Here is a 17,834-nt window from a genome sequence, read left to right as displayed (position 1 = left end):
ATTCTTCCTACACTCTCTCTTTCTTTTCCACATGTCCATCACTCAAATTCTCCCCTATTCCTGAAATTCCTCAATTTCCAATATTAGTCTACAATTCTCTCGATCTTCACGCCTTTTCTGAACACTTCACCCAACACGCAGACAATTCATGCTTTCTATTAAGTCTCTTGAAATTGTCCAGGAAACTAGTGGCCCCATTTCAGATGACTCACTTGGCACCCTGAAAAAAATGTCTTTTGCTCTCTTTCATAGCCCAGCAGTGCACTTTTAATGATAGATGAAAAAGCCATATCCTATTCCACTGCCTCCAGATCCTTAAACATAACTTTGGGTTGTTTTTTTTTTTTTTTTTTTTGGTTTTTTGTTTGTTTCATTTGGATTCATACAACATACTTCCAAGATGCCTCTCTCTAGCTTGTGCGAGAGAGAATTGGCATAACCCTTTTACCAAGGGAGATGAACTTGATGCAATCAGTTTTCAACTTCAATTTTCTGTTTTTCTTTCACTCCAGCAGCAACCACAGCAAAAAATATCTCTGGGAAGAAAGTGCGAATATAAACAGCTGCCTTTGCGATGGGGTTTGCCATGAACACTTCCTGCTTCTTCCGGTTCACGGTCCGTAGAATTTCTTCTGCTATCTCTGTTGGGCGGACACCATAAGCTGACTTTCGGAAGAAGTCTGAGAATTGGGCAAACAAGAAAGTATTAAAAGAGATAACTAGCTGCTATGTGCCATGGTCTTGTCTCATTTCAAAGACAATATGAAGTTCATTTTGGGGACAGGGCAGGGGTGGGTTGCTGCTGGCATTACTGCCAGTTCGGCGTACAAAATATTTTGTGTGCGCACATGCACGCTTTGTTCGCGCACATGCCAAACACCTAAAAAGTACCTTAAAAGGTCTGCGCATGCGCACATTAGAAAAGGAAAAAAAATTGCAATGAAGATTGTTGTGCGAAAATCAAGATGGCGGCACCAACGATAGAACTGTTTCGAGGGTGTGGCAGGCCGAGTTACTACCTACTCAGCCAAACTGGTCTGAACTGGTAGGAACCTACCTCTGGGATAGGGAAGGAAAAAAATTTGGTGGAATGACGGGAAAATACTATATCAAAGAAAAAAGAATGAGAACTATCTTGAATGTACTTGGGTCAATATTAAAGGTTGTGCGGGGGATGACATTACCATAGGTCTATACTACAGGCCACCCAACCAGGCAGAGGAAGTAGATGAACTTTTTGCTAGTCAGCTAACTAAAGTATGTAGGAAGTACACCACAATAGTAATGGGGGATTTTAACTACCCTGACATTAATTGGGAAACAAACTCTACACAAAGTGGAAGATCCAACAGGTTCCTAACGAACCTAGCAGACAACTTTGTTTCCCAAAAAGTAGAGAAGGGAACATGGGGATTGGCCATATTAGACTTAATTCTCACTAACAGAGAGGAAATGATAGAAAACAACTCAAGAAGCTTGGGAAATTTTGAAAAATGAGATTACAAAAGTCTAGCATAATACCAATGAAGAATAAAATAACAGCTCCCAAAAGAAACCAGCATGGCTGCATAAAGAACTCTCTGACAAACTGAAAGACAATAAGTATAAAAAGTGGAAAGAGGGGGACATAACTAAGACAGAAAATCAGCAAATAGCCCGAGCCTGTAAAGATGAAGTAAGGAAAGCTAAGGCTCACAATGAAGAAAGGCTTACCACAAAAGCAAAAAAAAAAAGAAAAAAGAAAGAAAGAAAAGAAAAACAAAGAAAAAGAGAACAAAGAGAAAGCAGGACTATTTAACTCATTTTTTTGCATCTCTCTTTACACAAAGGGATAAAACAGTCCAACCTATCAAAAACAGCACTACAAAAATCAGATTTGGAACACAAATTGAAATAGGGAAGAAAATGGTAAGTGAGCACCTGTCTACCCTAGACGAGTTCAAATCACCAGGACCCTGATTACACATCAGGGTTCTGAAGGAACTGGCAGATGAGATCTCAGAACCACTGAACTATATCTTTCAGAGATCCTGGAGCACCGGGCAACTGCCAGAGGACTGGAAAAGAGCTGATGTGGTTCCCATCTTCACAAAAGGAAAAAATAGATCCAGGAAACTATAGACCTATCAGCCTGACCTCAATACCAGGAAAAATTCTGGAAAAGATAATCAAGCAACGAATTAACGAACACCTAGAAGTAAGCAAAGTAATAGCCAAAAGCCAACATGGGTTTGTCAACAACAGATCATGCCAGACTAAACTTATTGCATTCTTTGACAAAGTGACAAAATTAGTGGACCAGAGGAATGCCGTTGATATAGTTTACTTGGACTTCAGTAAAGCATTTGATAAGGTAGACCATAACCTACTACTAGATAAAGTAGAAGTATGTGGGTTGGACAGCATCATCACCAGATGGATTCGTAACTGGCTGATCAACCGCACTGAACATGTAGTCCTCAATGGAACTGCATCTACATGGAGAGAAGTATGCAGTGGAGTATCCCAAGGCTCTGTTTTAGGCCCTTCAACATCTTCATCAATGATTTCGATGAGGGAATAAATGGGGAACTCATCAAATTTGCAGATGACACCAAGCTGGCAGGAATAGCCAACACTCCAGAAGACAGGCTTAAGATACAGAAGGATCTTGACAAACTTGAACATTGGGCATTATCTAATAAAATGAAATCCAATGGTGAAAAGGGTAAGGTTCTACATTTAGGCAAGAAAAACGAAATACACAGGTACAGTATAGGTGGTACCTTGCTCAATAGTAGTAACTGTGAGAGGGATCTTGGAGTCCTAGTGGACAACCATTTAAATATGAGCCAGCGGTGTGCAGCAGCTGCCAAAAAAGCCAACACAGTTCTAGGCTACATAAACAGAGGGATAGAATCAAGATCACATGAAGTGTTAATACCACTATAATGCCTTGGTAAGGCCACACTTGGAATATTGCATTCAGTTTTGGTCGCCATGATGTAGAAAAGATGTGGGGACTCTAGAAAGAGTGCAGAGAAGAGCAACAAAGATGATTAGGGGACTGGAGGCTAAAACATATGAAGAACGGTTGCAGGAACTGGGTATGTCTAGTTTAATGAAAAGAAGACCTAAGGGAGACATGATAGCAGTGTTCCAACATCTCAGGGGTTGCCACAAAGAAGAGGGAGTCAAACTATTCTCTAAGGCACCTGAGGGTAGAACAAGAAGCAATGGGTGGAAACTAATCAAGGAGAGAAGCAACTTAGAACTGAGGAGAAATTTCCTGACAGAACAATTAATCAGTGGAACAGCTTGCCTCCAGAAGTTGTGAATGCCCCAACACTGGAAGTCTTTAAGAAGATGTTGGATAGCCATTTGTCTGGAACGGTATAGGGTTTCCTGCCTAGGCAGGGGATTGGACTAGAAGACCTCCAAGGTCCCTGCCAATTCTAGTATTGTATTGTATTGTATTGTATTGTATTGTATTGTATTGTATTGTATTGTATTGAATTGAATTGAATTGAATTGAATTGAATTGAATTGAATTAATAAAAATGCTGAAAGGAATCTTAAAATGGTGAAATATTTTCCAGGAGAATAGGCAGACAAGTTAATTTTTGATGCTTTTAATAGACTACACAATAAAAAGAAGACTCAGAACTTTTAAAAAAATGTTAAAACTGCTCCAGTATGTCAAAATGAAAGATGTATTCTCCCTTACTTTTAACTCTACATTTTAAAGGCAGAGAAAGGTCATTTTTTTTCTTTAAAGGGCCATGTTAGGGTCATGTTAGGCACAGAATTGCATTATTCATCATAATGATGTCAAAAACACTCACTTTTTGTTACTTATGATGCAGTAGTGGTTCATAGCCAATGTATTGTTTTCTGTGCTGGGAACAAGTAGTAATGTCTTTTGTAAATATTTTACAATTGGTTTGACCATATTTACTAATTGGACAGAATATATATATATATATATGCCAAGACATTAGCATTCCATAATTTTGAAACAAAAATTGTATGCTTCTAGTTAATGAACTGACTTATATTCCAGCTACAAATCACTCATGGTTCTTAAATATCAAAGCTATCAAAGGGAATGTATTGTAAATCTTTGTCTCCAAAGACTGGTGATTTGAATTTTGTCAGCAAGTTATTTGCCTAAATCATTTTTGCCATCTTGGGTATTTTTATTTTTAGTTATGCTTGTGTTCTGGTGCTCATCCCTGTGTGAATGACTTACTTTTCCATGAGGCGCCTTCACAGTTCTTAGGCTGCAGTTGATTATGATAAGAACATATGAAACTTGGAGAGACAGTACTGACACAAACACCAAATTCCTTCAGTTCTGCTCTCAGGCAATCAAAGAATCCCAGAGCAGCATGCTTCGAAGCAGAATCTAGGAGAAAGGGAAAGATTCATGCAAGAAACATACTATCATATTATAATATACCAAATGCCTATCCATCCAAAAATCCATCCATCCATTCATCCACATTAGCTCATCTGATTACCTATACCAGTGATGGTGAACCTTTTTCTTACGGTGTGCCAAAATTGTGCATGTGATTGTGCCATTGTGCATGCACTTGCCCACTCAATCCTTCCCACCCACCTGCGCACACGCCCCCCCCCCTGCGCGTGCGCATGCAACCCCTCACCAGGCTCTGGAGGCTTTCCTGAAGCCTGGGGAGGGCGCAAATGGCCTCCCCGGCCCTCTGGAAGGGTGAAAAATCAGCTGGTGGCTGGCTTGCCACCAAATATGGCTTTGCATGCAACCTGGGGCATTCGTGCCATAGGTTCGCCATCACAGACCTAAACTAATAAAATAATAAAATAAAATATAGGTCATTTTGTTACAAAACATGCTTATTCTAGGTGCTTCCTCATTTTCTTCATGCCATGAATATACCTTGGTAATTGCTTCCCCCCACTTCCCTATCATCTGCAGCCCATATCTGAGGTAGTTTAATGTTATCTTTAACTGTACAAGTTTTCAGAATCGTGTTTTCTTTCATCTTCCTAAACAGTTTTTGTGATATGGTGATATGATTGGTGATGTGGTGAGCAGTTGGGATCTGCCTGGTTCTCATTGGTTTCTTTGTGCTGCTTCAGGCAGCATCCCCCTCCCCACTTCTTGTTGCTGGAAATCACCTTCCATGCCTCTTTTGGCTTAGGCTGCTGAAGAGGCTCGAAGCCTGGTTTCCACAAAATATTTTACTCCATAAGGCTGAACCAAGGCTTGCTGCAGTACTTGTCATGTCTTATGCTGGCTCCTTACAACGCAGGTTTAGCGTTTCCTGAAAGAATGCTCAACCTGAGTCTTGGAGTACATAAACAATGCTTTAAAAAGGTGCTAGCCCTTTGCCACATAGAAGGTCAGTGTAAAGCAGGTGACAGACAGGCTTCTGTCATCTGGATATTGCTGGTTCACATGGTGTTGTTTTTTTTTACTATATTCACTACTTTTATTCCTGAGGACCTATACACAACTGCTGGGACTATCATCTGATCATTCAGTGTCTCTAGAGCCAATATTATACAATTGTATTTGCAGTGTTCGTGCAGTTTACCATTGTTATTTGTAATACCTGAGGGGAGTGTGATGGTATTTTTCTGTTCCATTCTATTGGATAAAGCTAGATGTCAGAGTAATGACTGTTGTTATGTACTGGTCAATCACAACATCTCATTGGCTCCTTCTTTGAGGCTATCGGCCATAAACTCAATATTGGTCTTCGTGGTTCCTCATCTGATGGTTCTGAGGTTTGGAGGAGGAGCTGTTCTTACCAGGAGCTTCATCTAATCTCCCTCCTGTTTCTCTCCATGTCCTTCCCAGAGTCTACCAATTGAGTAATCTGACAGGTGGCTAAACCTGCCATTCCAAGCATCTGCTTACAATAATTTATCTTATCCCATATTAAGGGGGAGTATTCCCTCCCACCAAACGTCAGAGAGTGCCGTTTGGTGGAAGGGAATATAAAACCAAGGTAATCTATTTCCCTACCTTGATTTGTATTTAGTAAGAACAATACATTTGCCAGATTTTTGTAAAATTTGATTCATTGGTGGGAGAAGGACATTTTGTACAACTGGACTTGTGGATAGACTGTCCACAAGTCCCTTAAGTATTTCTTAAACTATCCATTATCTCAGGTCGTTTCAACAAAAAGACAAAAACAAAAAAATCTCCCACCAATCAGATAACCTGTACACAATCAAAGTTATCAGCAGTTACCAGTTTTATAATTTCTTAAAAGACAGGAACTAGTAGAAGGTAATAACAAGGTTCATACATCATGCTGCACTGTGTATAATCATGATTCATTGAGTAAGCCACAATGACATGAGTTTGCACCATATCCTATAGTTTATATGGTACATTTAATCAAAATCAGATAAATTGTGTGTTTGCCTACATCAGATGGAGTACTCAAATCACTGAAAAGATTGTTCAGTGGCATTGTCTGTAATAACATGGAGGAATACATCGATTCAGATGATCAAGTCCATCTGTATCTTCTGACAAATATGGAAGACCACTGAAGAAAGCATGTGGTAGAGAATTGAAGGCTGTTCTTACTTGGTGAAACTAAAGTTTTTTGTCTTTCTCTTAAGAACAGTTAGATTCAGAGAATCTCAAAAATATTTAAGATTCTCCAGTGGTCTTCTAATTGGAAGACATCAAGTTTCATATTGTTCTAATTGCCCAGAAATAAAAAGAAATAATGAGTTAGATTCATAAACTCACAGGCTGCACGAAAGGGAACACCCAATTTCCCCTGGATATTGTTGACTAGTACAATTTGACCAGTTCTCCTGGAGATCATGTTGGGAAGAAAAGCTGGAGAACAAAATGGGAGAGAAAATCATTTCACATTAACAGAAATGAAAGTACGAATTTCTGATCCACTAAACCAATAGCAAATGAAAGGATAACAGTATGATATCAGTTTACACTACACTATATAGAAACCATGAAAGTTTTTTTTTTGCTATATATGCATTATTCATTTTTTTCTACCTATAGTTAGATTCTTCAGGAACTAAAAGCTGAGAAAATTATTTACAGTAGACACTAAAATAGCAATTGATATTGTGTCTAGGATGAATAAAAATGCATCACTGATCAATGCAGAAATGGCAGAAATGTTTCTGATTAATTAAAAAGCAATTAGGTAATTGCTAATTCCTTTGAATGTCCTGGGGAGGGGAAGGAGGGCATAAATCTGATAAAGAAATAAATAATTTCCTTGAATTGTATTGCATCGATGTAACATCAATTAATCTAATTTCTTCTGGGAGATTGAACAACAGATTGAATATACGTATAAGATATGCATCTTTACAATATGAGATGAGATATTAAGCAGCCATATCTTCAACAAAACTACTCAACATCCAGATTTCCTCAAAGGGAGAAAAGACCCCATTTCAGTAGGTTGGAAAAGAAAATCTGCAACCTTTTAAAAACTGAGATACCCTAACAATCTCTCCAGTTCTTTGTGAATGAACATTGCTGAAATCTAGTGTGCCAGAAAACTAAATAGGCTTGGACCTGGGTCATACTTGGATGGGAAACTATCAATAAATCCTATGATTATAGGCTAGCTAGGGAATAAATAATAAAAACAGAACAAGGCAACAGCAAATTATTTCCATATCAAGGTTCTAAAAATTGCATGGATATAGCCATGTAGTTACAAGAGCTCAGCTTGACAGAGTCTTTGCTTTATACTACAATTAATTTCAATTGGTTCATTACATTTCCCTTAAAACAAAATAGTATGGCAGACACCTGAATAACATTCCTGGATAACTCTTACAGACAGTGTTTCTCAATCATGGCAGCTGTAGGAAATAATATCCCATTTATCCCTGCCTGAAAGTATGGCATAATAATGCTACGCTATCTTGCAGAGCTGGCTTGCTTCACATTCACTCTGCCATTAGGTATCCAGGTAACAATGATGCAATTCATTGTGTGCATTTTTAAAATGTTTAGCAGTTAAACAACAACAACAACAAAATTATTTTTAAAAATGTCAGTTCCTAACTTTGCTTCTGTCTTTATTTTTTTGGTAAATAGATTAGTGTCTAATCACAGCAACATCAGAAGTCTGTATTTTTGAATTGTTTTTTTTAGTAGCAATAATTGCTTCCCTTGCAGAATATTTATTTTTTCCTTGCACAATATTTATGTCAATCATTATTAGGATGAATCATGTCATCTAAAACTTGAAAGTCTTATTACTGATCATGGTTTCATCATTTTAGTTATTTTTATTAACATTTTTTAATGCTACCCATCTCCCCTATAAAATGACTCTGGACATTTCATGCTACTTGCAGTTAAGGATTTTTTTCTGTATTTTCTTTTACACATAGTAAATAATTATACAACCAACCATTTATCCATCCTTTAGTTTAAAACAATGAGCTTGGGCATGCCACAGATCATTCAGTTTGCAAACAATTCCCACTGCATGTTAATCTAGTCCATTTCTCCTTTGCAATCTTCTTGTCAACTGCCAATCACAGACCCTTTCAACTAATTATTGCTGAAAGGCAAGATACATTGTCTATCCAACTACAGGAAGTAGGAAGGGACTGTCTTCCAAAGACTGCAAACCTGGTGGAGGTTTTTCTTCCTTTCTGTGCACCAGCAGTAGTTGGCAACTAGCACCATTCAACTGATGAGTTTGTGTCCTGAGACAAACATAAGACATAACCTTTGTATGGAAACTCCACATCATTTCTCATTTTAGAATGAGATCTCTGCATGCTATAATTGCTACTTAGGAGTTTGGGATGCTTCCAGATGGAGGATTCATATCACTAGTAATTTAAAAAAAAAACCATTGCATTTATCTTGCATTTACCTTTCAAAACAGATTTTCTATAGTGGGAAGAAAGGTGAAGGTGCAGTAGAGGAAATACAGGATTGCAGATGGAGGATCGGACACTCAATAACATTGTGTGAATATATTGGAATAAACCTTTGGAAATGTACTATGATCTAAATTTGAGTCAGATCCATGTGATCTGGAAGCACATTATTAATCTGGCAGGACATGCAGGCAAGATACAATCTGAAACAGCCAGGATGTACTGTAATCTGAGAACTAGCAGCCTTTAAAAGGTGAGTGATACTTTAGGATGTCCAACGGCTAATGGGTGAGTTTTTACAATATATTTCCTCACTCTCTTATTTTTCCCGGATAAGCCACATCTCTCTAATCTTGACTGTACCACACATCTGAGATACTTTTTCACAAAAACACAGATGAATCATAATTATTTTGGGGGTCTACAGTTAGTATTCATTTCAAACCATTTTGAGGACCCCAGAAGCAGGACATAAAGCTGCAACAAAATTGTCCACGGAGAGTTGTTAGTGAAAAATTAATGAGCCAAACTTCCCCTTGGACTCCAAAATAGAATTCCCAAGAGTCAGAGTCTTGCTGCAGAGATTAGTTCATAGCACATAAATATTTGAGGCGTGTGGCAAATGGACTAGTATTGGGCAAGGTGTAAATGTGCTCAATGTAGTTATGGGATGAAGAATTGCAACAAAGAGCACATAGAATGAATCCCAGCTTTTGAACTGGTGTATTCAGACATTCTTGTTACATTTAACCAAAATGTATAAGCTAGATCATATAGATCTTCCCCCCCCCCCACACACCCAAGTTTTGAGTAGAGTCTTTTTGAAGGAAAGGAAGCTTCATTTGGTTAGTTGGATGCAGACACTTCCAATGGATCCAGAACCACATGTTATTTGGCTTCCACACCACATAGCAGTCTCAGAATGTACACATGGAGTGACATTCTCCACAAATCTCTGTGGATGCCTAGGACAGAGGCTAATGCTGCTGAACAAGATGACTGCAATTTTGGACCACATAAACCCCTTTGTATGTTCCCTTTTATTGTAACTAATACATCCCCAGAGATGGCTAATATTAGAATTGAAAGGTCCATGGAAGAGCTGTGGATTATCAATCAGTCAACAATTGAACGACTTGTTGAATGGATTGGATTGGTTTTAGTTGTTGTTTTAGCTGTAGTTATCACCAGAGAAAGGTTAAAATGACACAGGTATTTTTCCATACAGACCCCAGGGGTCAGGGCTGACTCAGTGGCATCTAACCCATTAACAGTAAACACCTCCAGGAAGGCTGAGCCCAGCAATCCAGTCATTAGATACATATACTATTAGGGGAAAATGCTTTACCAGCAAGCAATATTCTGCCAAATCCCTTTCATTAATAAATCTCTCATCAAACTCAGCAAGTCTTTGGAATAATTCCAAAATGCACCCGAGTTTGCAATCAGGGCAGATGTAAGCACAAGCTGCTAAAGTTACTACCTCATTTTTCTTTATTTAACCACTTCCAATTCTGTCTCCATCCTCCACTTTTCCATGTAAAATGATAGATTACAGTCACTAGAAGTATTTGAAGTAGTTACATGCCACTGATTCAAGTCTAGTAAGAGTTGAAACAGCTATCAGAAATTAAAGCATGTTGCCCTACAGTTATGTTTTATTTCCTTCAGAGAGACTTAGGCTCTCTGAAGATTTGGGTGGAGCTCTATATCCTGGAGATTATCTGGGGAAAGGCATGACAGTTAAGCTGAATTAAATTTGAGATAGTTTGTTGTATGTATATACATAAAATTACTAAAGATTCCTTCCTTTCCAAGAGCAAAAATATAGTACAGGTAGTCCTTGATTTACAACAGTTCATTTAAAGTCCATTCAAAGTTACAATGGCACGGGAAAAAGCAGTTTGTGACCATTTTCCACACTTAAAATGGTTGTAGCATCCTCATGGTCACATGATCAAAATTCAGTTTGGCAACTGATTTCTATTTATGGCGGTTGCAGTGTTCCAGGGCCACATGGTCACTTTTTGTGACCTTCTGACAAGCAAAGTCAATGGGGAAGACAGATTCATTTCACAATTGTGTTACTCACTTAACAATTTGAATGATTCCCTTAACAACTGTGGAAAGAAAGGTTGTAAAACAGGTCAAAACTCACTTAACTAATGCCTCATTTAGCATTTAGAATTATGGTGGTAAGTCAAGGGCTCCCTGTATCCCTAAAACATAATAAGATAAGAGAGGCAGTCTTCTTTATACCTTTGGTGAGTGTTATAGGTCCAAAGTAGTTGGCATCCATGATCTTTTTGTCGAGTTCCAGTGACACGTTTTGAACTGTCCCCTTGGCCTTTGTGCTAGCGTTGTTAATGAGAATATCCACACATCCATAACAATCCAGGATTTCTTTAGCTACATCTTGGATACAGTTTACATCAGTGAGATCTAAAAGGATAGGCTTCGGTGTAAATGTCTACAAAAGAAGGAGGGTTTGAGGGTTACTGTATTATAAAACAAAGATATCCCAGTACTTTTTGAAGCATAAACAACACAAAAGAGCGGGATAATTCCTAGAGGCAATAAAACACTTTGCCCTGTTTGGTGACTTGCCTATTTTCATCTATTTTTGGATCTTCTGCTCCCAAAATTCCCAGTCATATGGCTCACAGTAAAATAAATGGGGTTTATCAAATGACCATGACTATGTAGGAGGCAATCAGATTCAAAGATGAAGTAGAATTGATCTATTAAAAGTATAAATAGTAACAGTTCCTTAGGAAAAAAAGTATTAGCTTTTAAAATTTGGTAGTACTCTTGTTGTTTAAATCCAGAATCAACTATTTGTCAGTTTATATAATTGTCTGGTCTTAAATCTGGAAATAACTGGTTGTGATTATTCGTACGGAAAAAAATATGTGAATCATGTGCACTAGCTCTTTAGTGTAAGGCAGCCTCCTTCATTCATTGTTTAAAAACAAACTAATTAGACTGACTTTAATTTTGATATTTTCCAGTAACATCCAATAAAACCTGTGATCATTCATTATATAAGACAATACTGTGAGGTAACAAATTTATACAATTGCAAAGAGAGACAATAAAACGAACTTTAGACTGCCTTGGGAAATAAGGTAGTTTTGATCTAACACTAAAAATGCAATATTTACGCTGTATGTCCTGAATACTGTTTGAAATACTGAATATTAATCTATATTTTTCTGAAATTGTATATTACAGCCTATGGTCTGTTACAGTATTGGCAAACCTTCAGGTTTCTGGCATGTGCATGCTCGACAGCCAGCTGGTCTTCATGTGCACATGCGCTCCAGAAACCGGAAGACCAGGCGGTTGGTGCACATGCGCGTGCTGGAAAGCGGAAGAAGAGCGGTTGCTCTTCCAGTTTCCAGTGCTTCTGTGTGCATGAAGACCAGCTGGCTGGCACACCAGAACATGTTATAGCAACAGGCAACAGCTTGTGTGTCCAGAGAGATGGCTCTGCGTGCCACGTCTGGTACCCATGCCATAGGTTTGCCATCATGGATCTATTGCCATCCTTTAACCCCTAAGAATTATTCAGTTGTAGGATATGCTTGTTCTAGGTAGGTTTTTTTTATATGATGTGCATTCCTAATGTATCTTTTTATTGTACATGAACAAGATTAGTGATTAATTACTTTATTTGTTTACATGTGCATTTTATTAGGTTCCTACTATCTTCAAACAAGATTAGTGATTAATTACTTTATTTGTTTACATGTGCATTTTATTAGGTTCCTACTATCTTCAGACAAGTGCCTCTCCAGCAAGCTGGCAAAATCATGCATTGTGCTATCATGACTGCTGTGCTATGCTTAAATGCCATCATTTAATTGCAATCTGCCCAGAGTCTCTCTGGCAACATCACTGACATATAAGTTTAATAAATAAATAAACAAGTGAATAAATAAATGACATTACTTATTTGCATGTGAGTACTAAAGGAACGGAATCAAATTTCATAATTTGCCTATGTTCATAGGACAGTAAGTTAATCTTTTAACTGCCTTCTTCAGCATTCCAACTATTTCAAAAACTAAGTTCTTAGAATGCTACTGCCTTCATTCCTCATCCAAAGGTGGAGATGGTGGAAATTATAATTTAAATCTTCTGGAAGTTTCCAGACTGAGGAAGGGTGGAATGTAATCTTATAACCTTTCATGTGTTTTCTTTTGTCCTATAATTTCTTCAAGCACTTGGTGTTTTTTTACTTGCACAGTATTTACCTTCTTAAATTTAGGCTGATCCCTCATGTTCCTTTATAGTAGAAGCAGGGAAACATTTGCCTTCCTGAGCTTGAGTAGCAAGTGAATTTTATTTCAATACAAGCAATGGGCCAGCAATTTCCTTCTCTGCATCTGAGACCAATAAATATTTTAAGGAAGGCAGAGGAGATAGTGGGTCACCCGGATTTGTTCAAAGAAAGGTGAAAATAGGTAAGGAAACCTCCCTCCTACTTCTACCTATGGTAGGATTGGCCCTATGAGTAATTAATTTGTCGGGAAGAAATGTTCAATTCAGAAACCCTGAAAAAATTGCTTGGCCATACTAGATCAAGTCTCTCTCTCTTTTTGCCTTTATATAAATCTTTAAGGATGTACAAGAGTCTTACTGTAGTAGGATCGGCTGCACTATTTAAAGCATCACAGAGAACTTCTAATTTGTCCAGGTGTTTCCCACACAAAATCAGCCTTGCTCCTCCTGAATGAAATACTTGTGCACATTCTGGAAGATAAACCAAGAGATAATTCGATTAATTGGGATTATAATAGAGTATACCTGTTCTCATTCATTCCACCTTAACAACAGAAAAAAATATTCTTCCCACATTCACCATTAGCATACAGATAAACTTTCCTCTCCATGCAATTGCTTATATTTCAGCTACTGATCTTATGGGTGGTTAGACAAATGTATAATCTGGACATTACCTAAAAACATATTTGTACCTGCCTTTGCTTATAAATGGATTCTATGAAGTCTTGTGCATGGAACTGAGAGCAACCACTAGAACCCAGGACCACTGTGGTTGGGTTATAGTTCTGAAAACACAAGGAAGTCATGATGTTTCCAATGAGGAGATCCTTTGCAGTGAGAGAGGTTTGCAAAAAAAGAAAAAAAAGTTAAATGAAATCATCAGGAGTCATCAAACCTGAAACTGCTTAGTTAAGGGCCTGCAGCTACAGGAGTTATATATCCATTTCTCTCAGTTAACTATAAACTAAACCACATTGCTACAGCAAGGAAAGGAGCCTGTTGCATGTCTGTGCTGGGTGGAGTAACAAGTGACTTATTTAATTTTACCCATTTAATATAGAAATGCAGAGAGATTCCAGAGCAGAATTTTTGCTCTGTCTCTGTTTACTTGGCATCTTCCACACAGGATGTGATGAAAAAGATTTATCTTCCTCTATTGCCAGCTTGGAAATGAATTGCTGGAAATATGTTCCATAGAAAAGGTCTCTCCACCCCACCTTGGGAAGGCAAGGCTGGGAACCCTGGGAAGCCAACATTTCCATGCATTTGAGTAATGTATATCAGTAGCAAGCATTCCCAAAGGAGAATGAACTGATAATGGTTGCAGTGATTGTCCCCTCGTGACTGAAAGGAAGAATTCTATCCCTGGAAATCCTCACAAAAAAAAGCCTAGGATAAACAGAGCAAGCTCAGTAGCTGCAGAATGAAATGCCACATGGAAGAGAAAACCCAAAAAAGATATTGTCTAGCAGGAAAAGAGACAAAACGGCAGCTTTGGAAAGAATGAACAGTTTTCTGGGCAAAACTCAGAGTAAAACCATTAACCGAATCAAATTTTACTGAATTAACTTGATTTCCTGGGTACACCACAACACAGGGTTAAAATTAAGCGATACAATTTAAAATTTAGTGGGTTGCACGAAGTCAACCACAATATGATTCTTTATGTGGAAACAAGCACAAAATATTTAAAACAGATTCTTCCTTTCTTAAAAAACCTACTACAGTCTTCTTGTAGGATGCACTATATATAGGGGGAACCTGGCAACAGAGTTAAGCAATTTGATAGAATAGCCTAGGATAGCTGTCTACAATTTGGAATGATCTCAACCTTTCTATAAGATATTTCTTAGATCTTCCACTCTCCATCCTGGTCCAGCTCCAGTAAACACAAGAGTTCAGGAAAGTTCACTATTGGGGATGAAAATGTCATATTGTCTTGTTCTATCACTTGATGCACTTCTAGTTTGTTTGCCAATGGTGCACATGACCCTGATGATTTCTCAGTTGACATCTCCTGTTTCCTTCCCCCACCCTCTGGAGAGGCAACAGAGCAGCAAAACTCCTGCATATCTCCACGAGAGGGATCATTTTTCATTCCTCTGACATTTTTTGTGGCTATGATTTTTCTCCATTCACCAAACCAGGGCTGCAGGTTCAAAGTTTTCAGCACAAGGTCTGCCAATAATTTTGCTTCAAGATAACCCTTAGTATCTCAACTGCTTGGTGGAAGATCTTAAAACTCACCACTAGTGCATAATTTAGGGATTACAGAAATAAGCTATTTATATCATATTGCTGCCACTTCATAGGTCCTGTATGTGTAAATGGTTCTCACCATTACAGCACAGCTAGCTATCTAAAAATAGATTTTCTCTCTCTCCTAAGACAGTGTTTGTGGGGGCTTTTAGATCTACACTTTTCTAACTAAGTGTAGATCTAAGTACTATTCTTTCTAATGGACTGTTCAATAGTTGCATCGTAAGAGATATAAAGTGGATGCCAGTCTTGAAATAAATAGAGCTTTTATTGCAGTTTGCAGTTTGTGCAAAGTGTGAGTAATTTTAATGACATGGAATTCTGAAAGTTGACTCCAAACAAAACGACAAAGCAATGTAGGATCTAATTTCTTACATACTTGATCAATTGTCAATACACTGTCAATGCACAATTCAGTCCCCCTTTCTCCTTCTCCTCTTGTGTCTTCATGCCACACGCTTTATATTTATTTTCTCTAATTTATTTCAATTGCAACATTTGTAATTATGCAGACAATGTAATTTGTTCCAAGGTGTTAAAGTAGGTTCAGAATGCATACAGACCATTTGAAGGCAATGTTTCAGATTGAGCAAACGGACATACAGATTGTGTTCTGTAGGAAGGAATTTGTTGATAAACAAGAGTAATCTGGACAAATTCTTAATATGCTCACTTAAGAAGGCCCTTTCTGCACAAATGTACATATCTATATGGCTTCCCTACTGACATACGGGGCTGAAGCCTTGACTCTGGTCTATAATACTGGTTTCTGAGCATTTAATGTTCCTTTTATTTCCAAGTTTTCCTTTGTGAATGCTTCTTAGAATCCTGGATGTCTCCACAAAGTAAACATTCATAACATTTTCAGGAGGAATTTCCTATTTTTGCAATCTGCCCCCCCCCTCTCTCTCTCTTTCACACACACACATACACACACACACACACACACAAATATTTGCTGCACTTCTTACCCTTGCCCACACCAGACAGAGCATCAGTGACTACTACAACTTTGCTCCGCACAGCAGACTTTGTCATCAGCTGAGTAACTTTCCGATAAATGTATACAATTCCACTAATTCCAACCACAAGCAGTGGAAGGAATAGAATAGCCCAAATGCCCATCTTCACCTAACAAAAAAGATAACATATTAAAGTCACACAGAAGGTCCATCATACTGTACATGCCACACAGATTTATTTTTCTTTTCATAATATACTTACTCAGAGGTCAGTGAGCAGCACAATTGGTAACATATTACACATTCTGACTATTTATTCACCATCTGTCAATGCATATGGAGATTTTCAAAACTGCACAAACCCTATTTTTTGTTTCTGCAAATCAACCCATTTTTATAAGATATTATCTTGTAAAATCAAGACTATGACACAAATCCATTTAAATCCATATTATATTCATTTCCTGATTGCTTGCTTTATATTATAAACAGTTTACATGTAGTAGTCCATTCATTTGTTGCAATGCAAAGCAGAAAAAAAGGGGAAAGAGTAGAGGAAAAAACCACTTATGTATTTCCTCTTATAATTATAAAAGGCCAAAAAGCAATTACTACAGACATTAATCCCATTTGATATCCAACTACAGTTCTGCAATAAAGCTAATAACTTACTTGGAAAGCAAGCAGTCAGCCCGCCGATAAGGTGGTGTCTCCTGCCAACTGGTTTATTCCAGAAGTTTAATTAAACTCGTAGACATTTTTGGAAAGGAAAAGCAGCCCATAAGCTGTAGCCTGGTCCTTTGAGCAAAAGCAGCTATGTATAGTGCCCAGCTGCACCCCAGACTTTAAAAAAGTAAATATAGTATCTGTGGTCTCAGCCACATACCTGACCTATTTCGTTTCACTGGGCTTCCAAGTCCTTCCGCAGCTTGGGGCAGTGGAATAATTGAATGTTAGGACGAAATGGTCTTCGTTTATTTGTTAGCAGGAACCTTGAATTAATTCTAAACTTGCCCTTGGAATGTCTATTTATAATGGAAATCATTGTTAGGAGCCTCCAGTCCATTAGCAAGGTTACTGGCACCTTTTATGATAATACAAGATGGAATTGCTTATTTTTCACAGTTCTTATTTGGTGGGAATGCCACTAGAAGCTGACCATAATATCTCTATATGTAGATAAGAATATTTTTTAAAAATATATCAATATATTTTAATATAACATTTAGTCTGTACTGCTAATTTTGTGTGCAGCTATGTCTCTGTCAGTGCTATCATTTTGTGGTTTTGTAATAGTCGAAATAGGAATTGTACAACTAAATAATACAGCTCTTATACAAGTTAAACGATGGATATTTTTACAAACTGCAGTGGCAGAGTTAGCTCTTACACCTTTTAAGTGCAAATGACATTTTGAAATTTTCTGTCAAATTTGTGGAAAAAGAA

The 17,834-nt window shown here is 37.8% G+C and overlaps 1 protein-coding gene across 1 annotated transcript; it reads right to left on the bottom strand.

Moving 5' to 3' along the window:
• Positions 1–244: 244 nt before the first annotated feature.
• On the bottom strand, positions 245–17,225 carry DHRS7C (dehydrogenase/reductase 7C). The gene is made up of 7 exons (XM_087709841.1): positions 17,061–17,225; positions 16,398–16,557; positions 13,523–13,635; positions 11,137–11,347; positions 6,740–6,832; positions 4,232–4,387; positions 245–680 (listed from the first exon to the last, which is right to left on the bottom strand). The coding sequence occupies exons 2-7, from the start codon at positions 16,549–16,551 to the stop codon at positions 472–474; spliced, it is 936 nt and encodes a 311-aa protein (XP_087565967.1). The 5' UTR covers positions 16,552–16,557; positions 17,061–17,225; the 3' UTR covers positions 245–471.
• Positions 17,226–17,834: the final 609 nt, after the last annotated feature.

The sequence above is a fragment of the Thamnophis sirtalis genome, unplaced genomic scaffold (assembly GCF_051295495.1).
Source record: "Thamnophis sirtalis isolate CommonGarterSnake01/CBP01778 unplaced genomic scaffold, rThaSir2_p1.2 scaffold_3, whole genome shotgun sequence".
NCBI classification, from domain to species: domain Eukaryota; kingdom Metazoa; phylum Chordata; class Lepidosauria; order Squamata; family Natricidae; genus Thamnophis; species Thamnophis sirtalis.
Note: the sequence above shows the minus strand (reverse complement) of the source record. Positions and strands in the feature narration are given on the sequence as shown.

Coding starts and splice junctions, on each gene's coding strand:
- DHRS7C (XM_087709841.1), bottom strand. CDS start 16,551: ATGGGCATTTGGGCTATTCTATTCCTTCCACTGCTTGTGGTTGGAATT. Junction 6,833..11,136: donor ACCTATAACACTCACCAAAG/GTATAAAGAAGA, acceptor TTTGTTCTCCAG/CTTTTCTTCCCAACATGATC. Junction 4,388..6,739: donor TGTTCCCTTTCGTGCAGCCT/GTGAGTTTATGA, acceptor CCTTTCTCCTAG/ATTCTGCTTCGAAGCATGCT.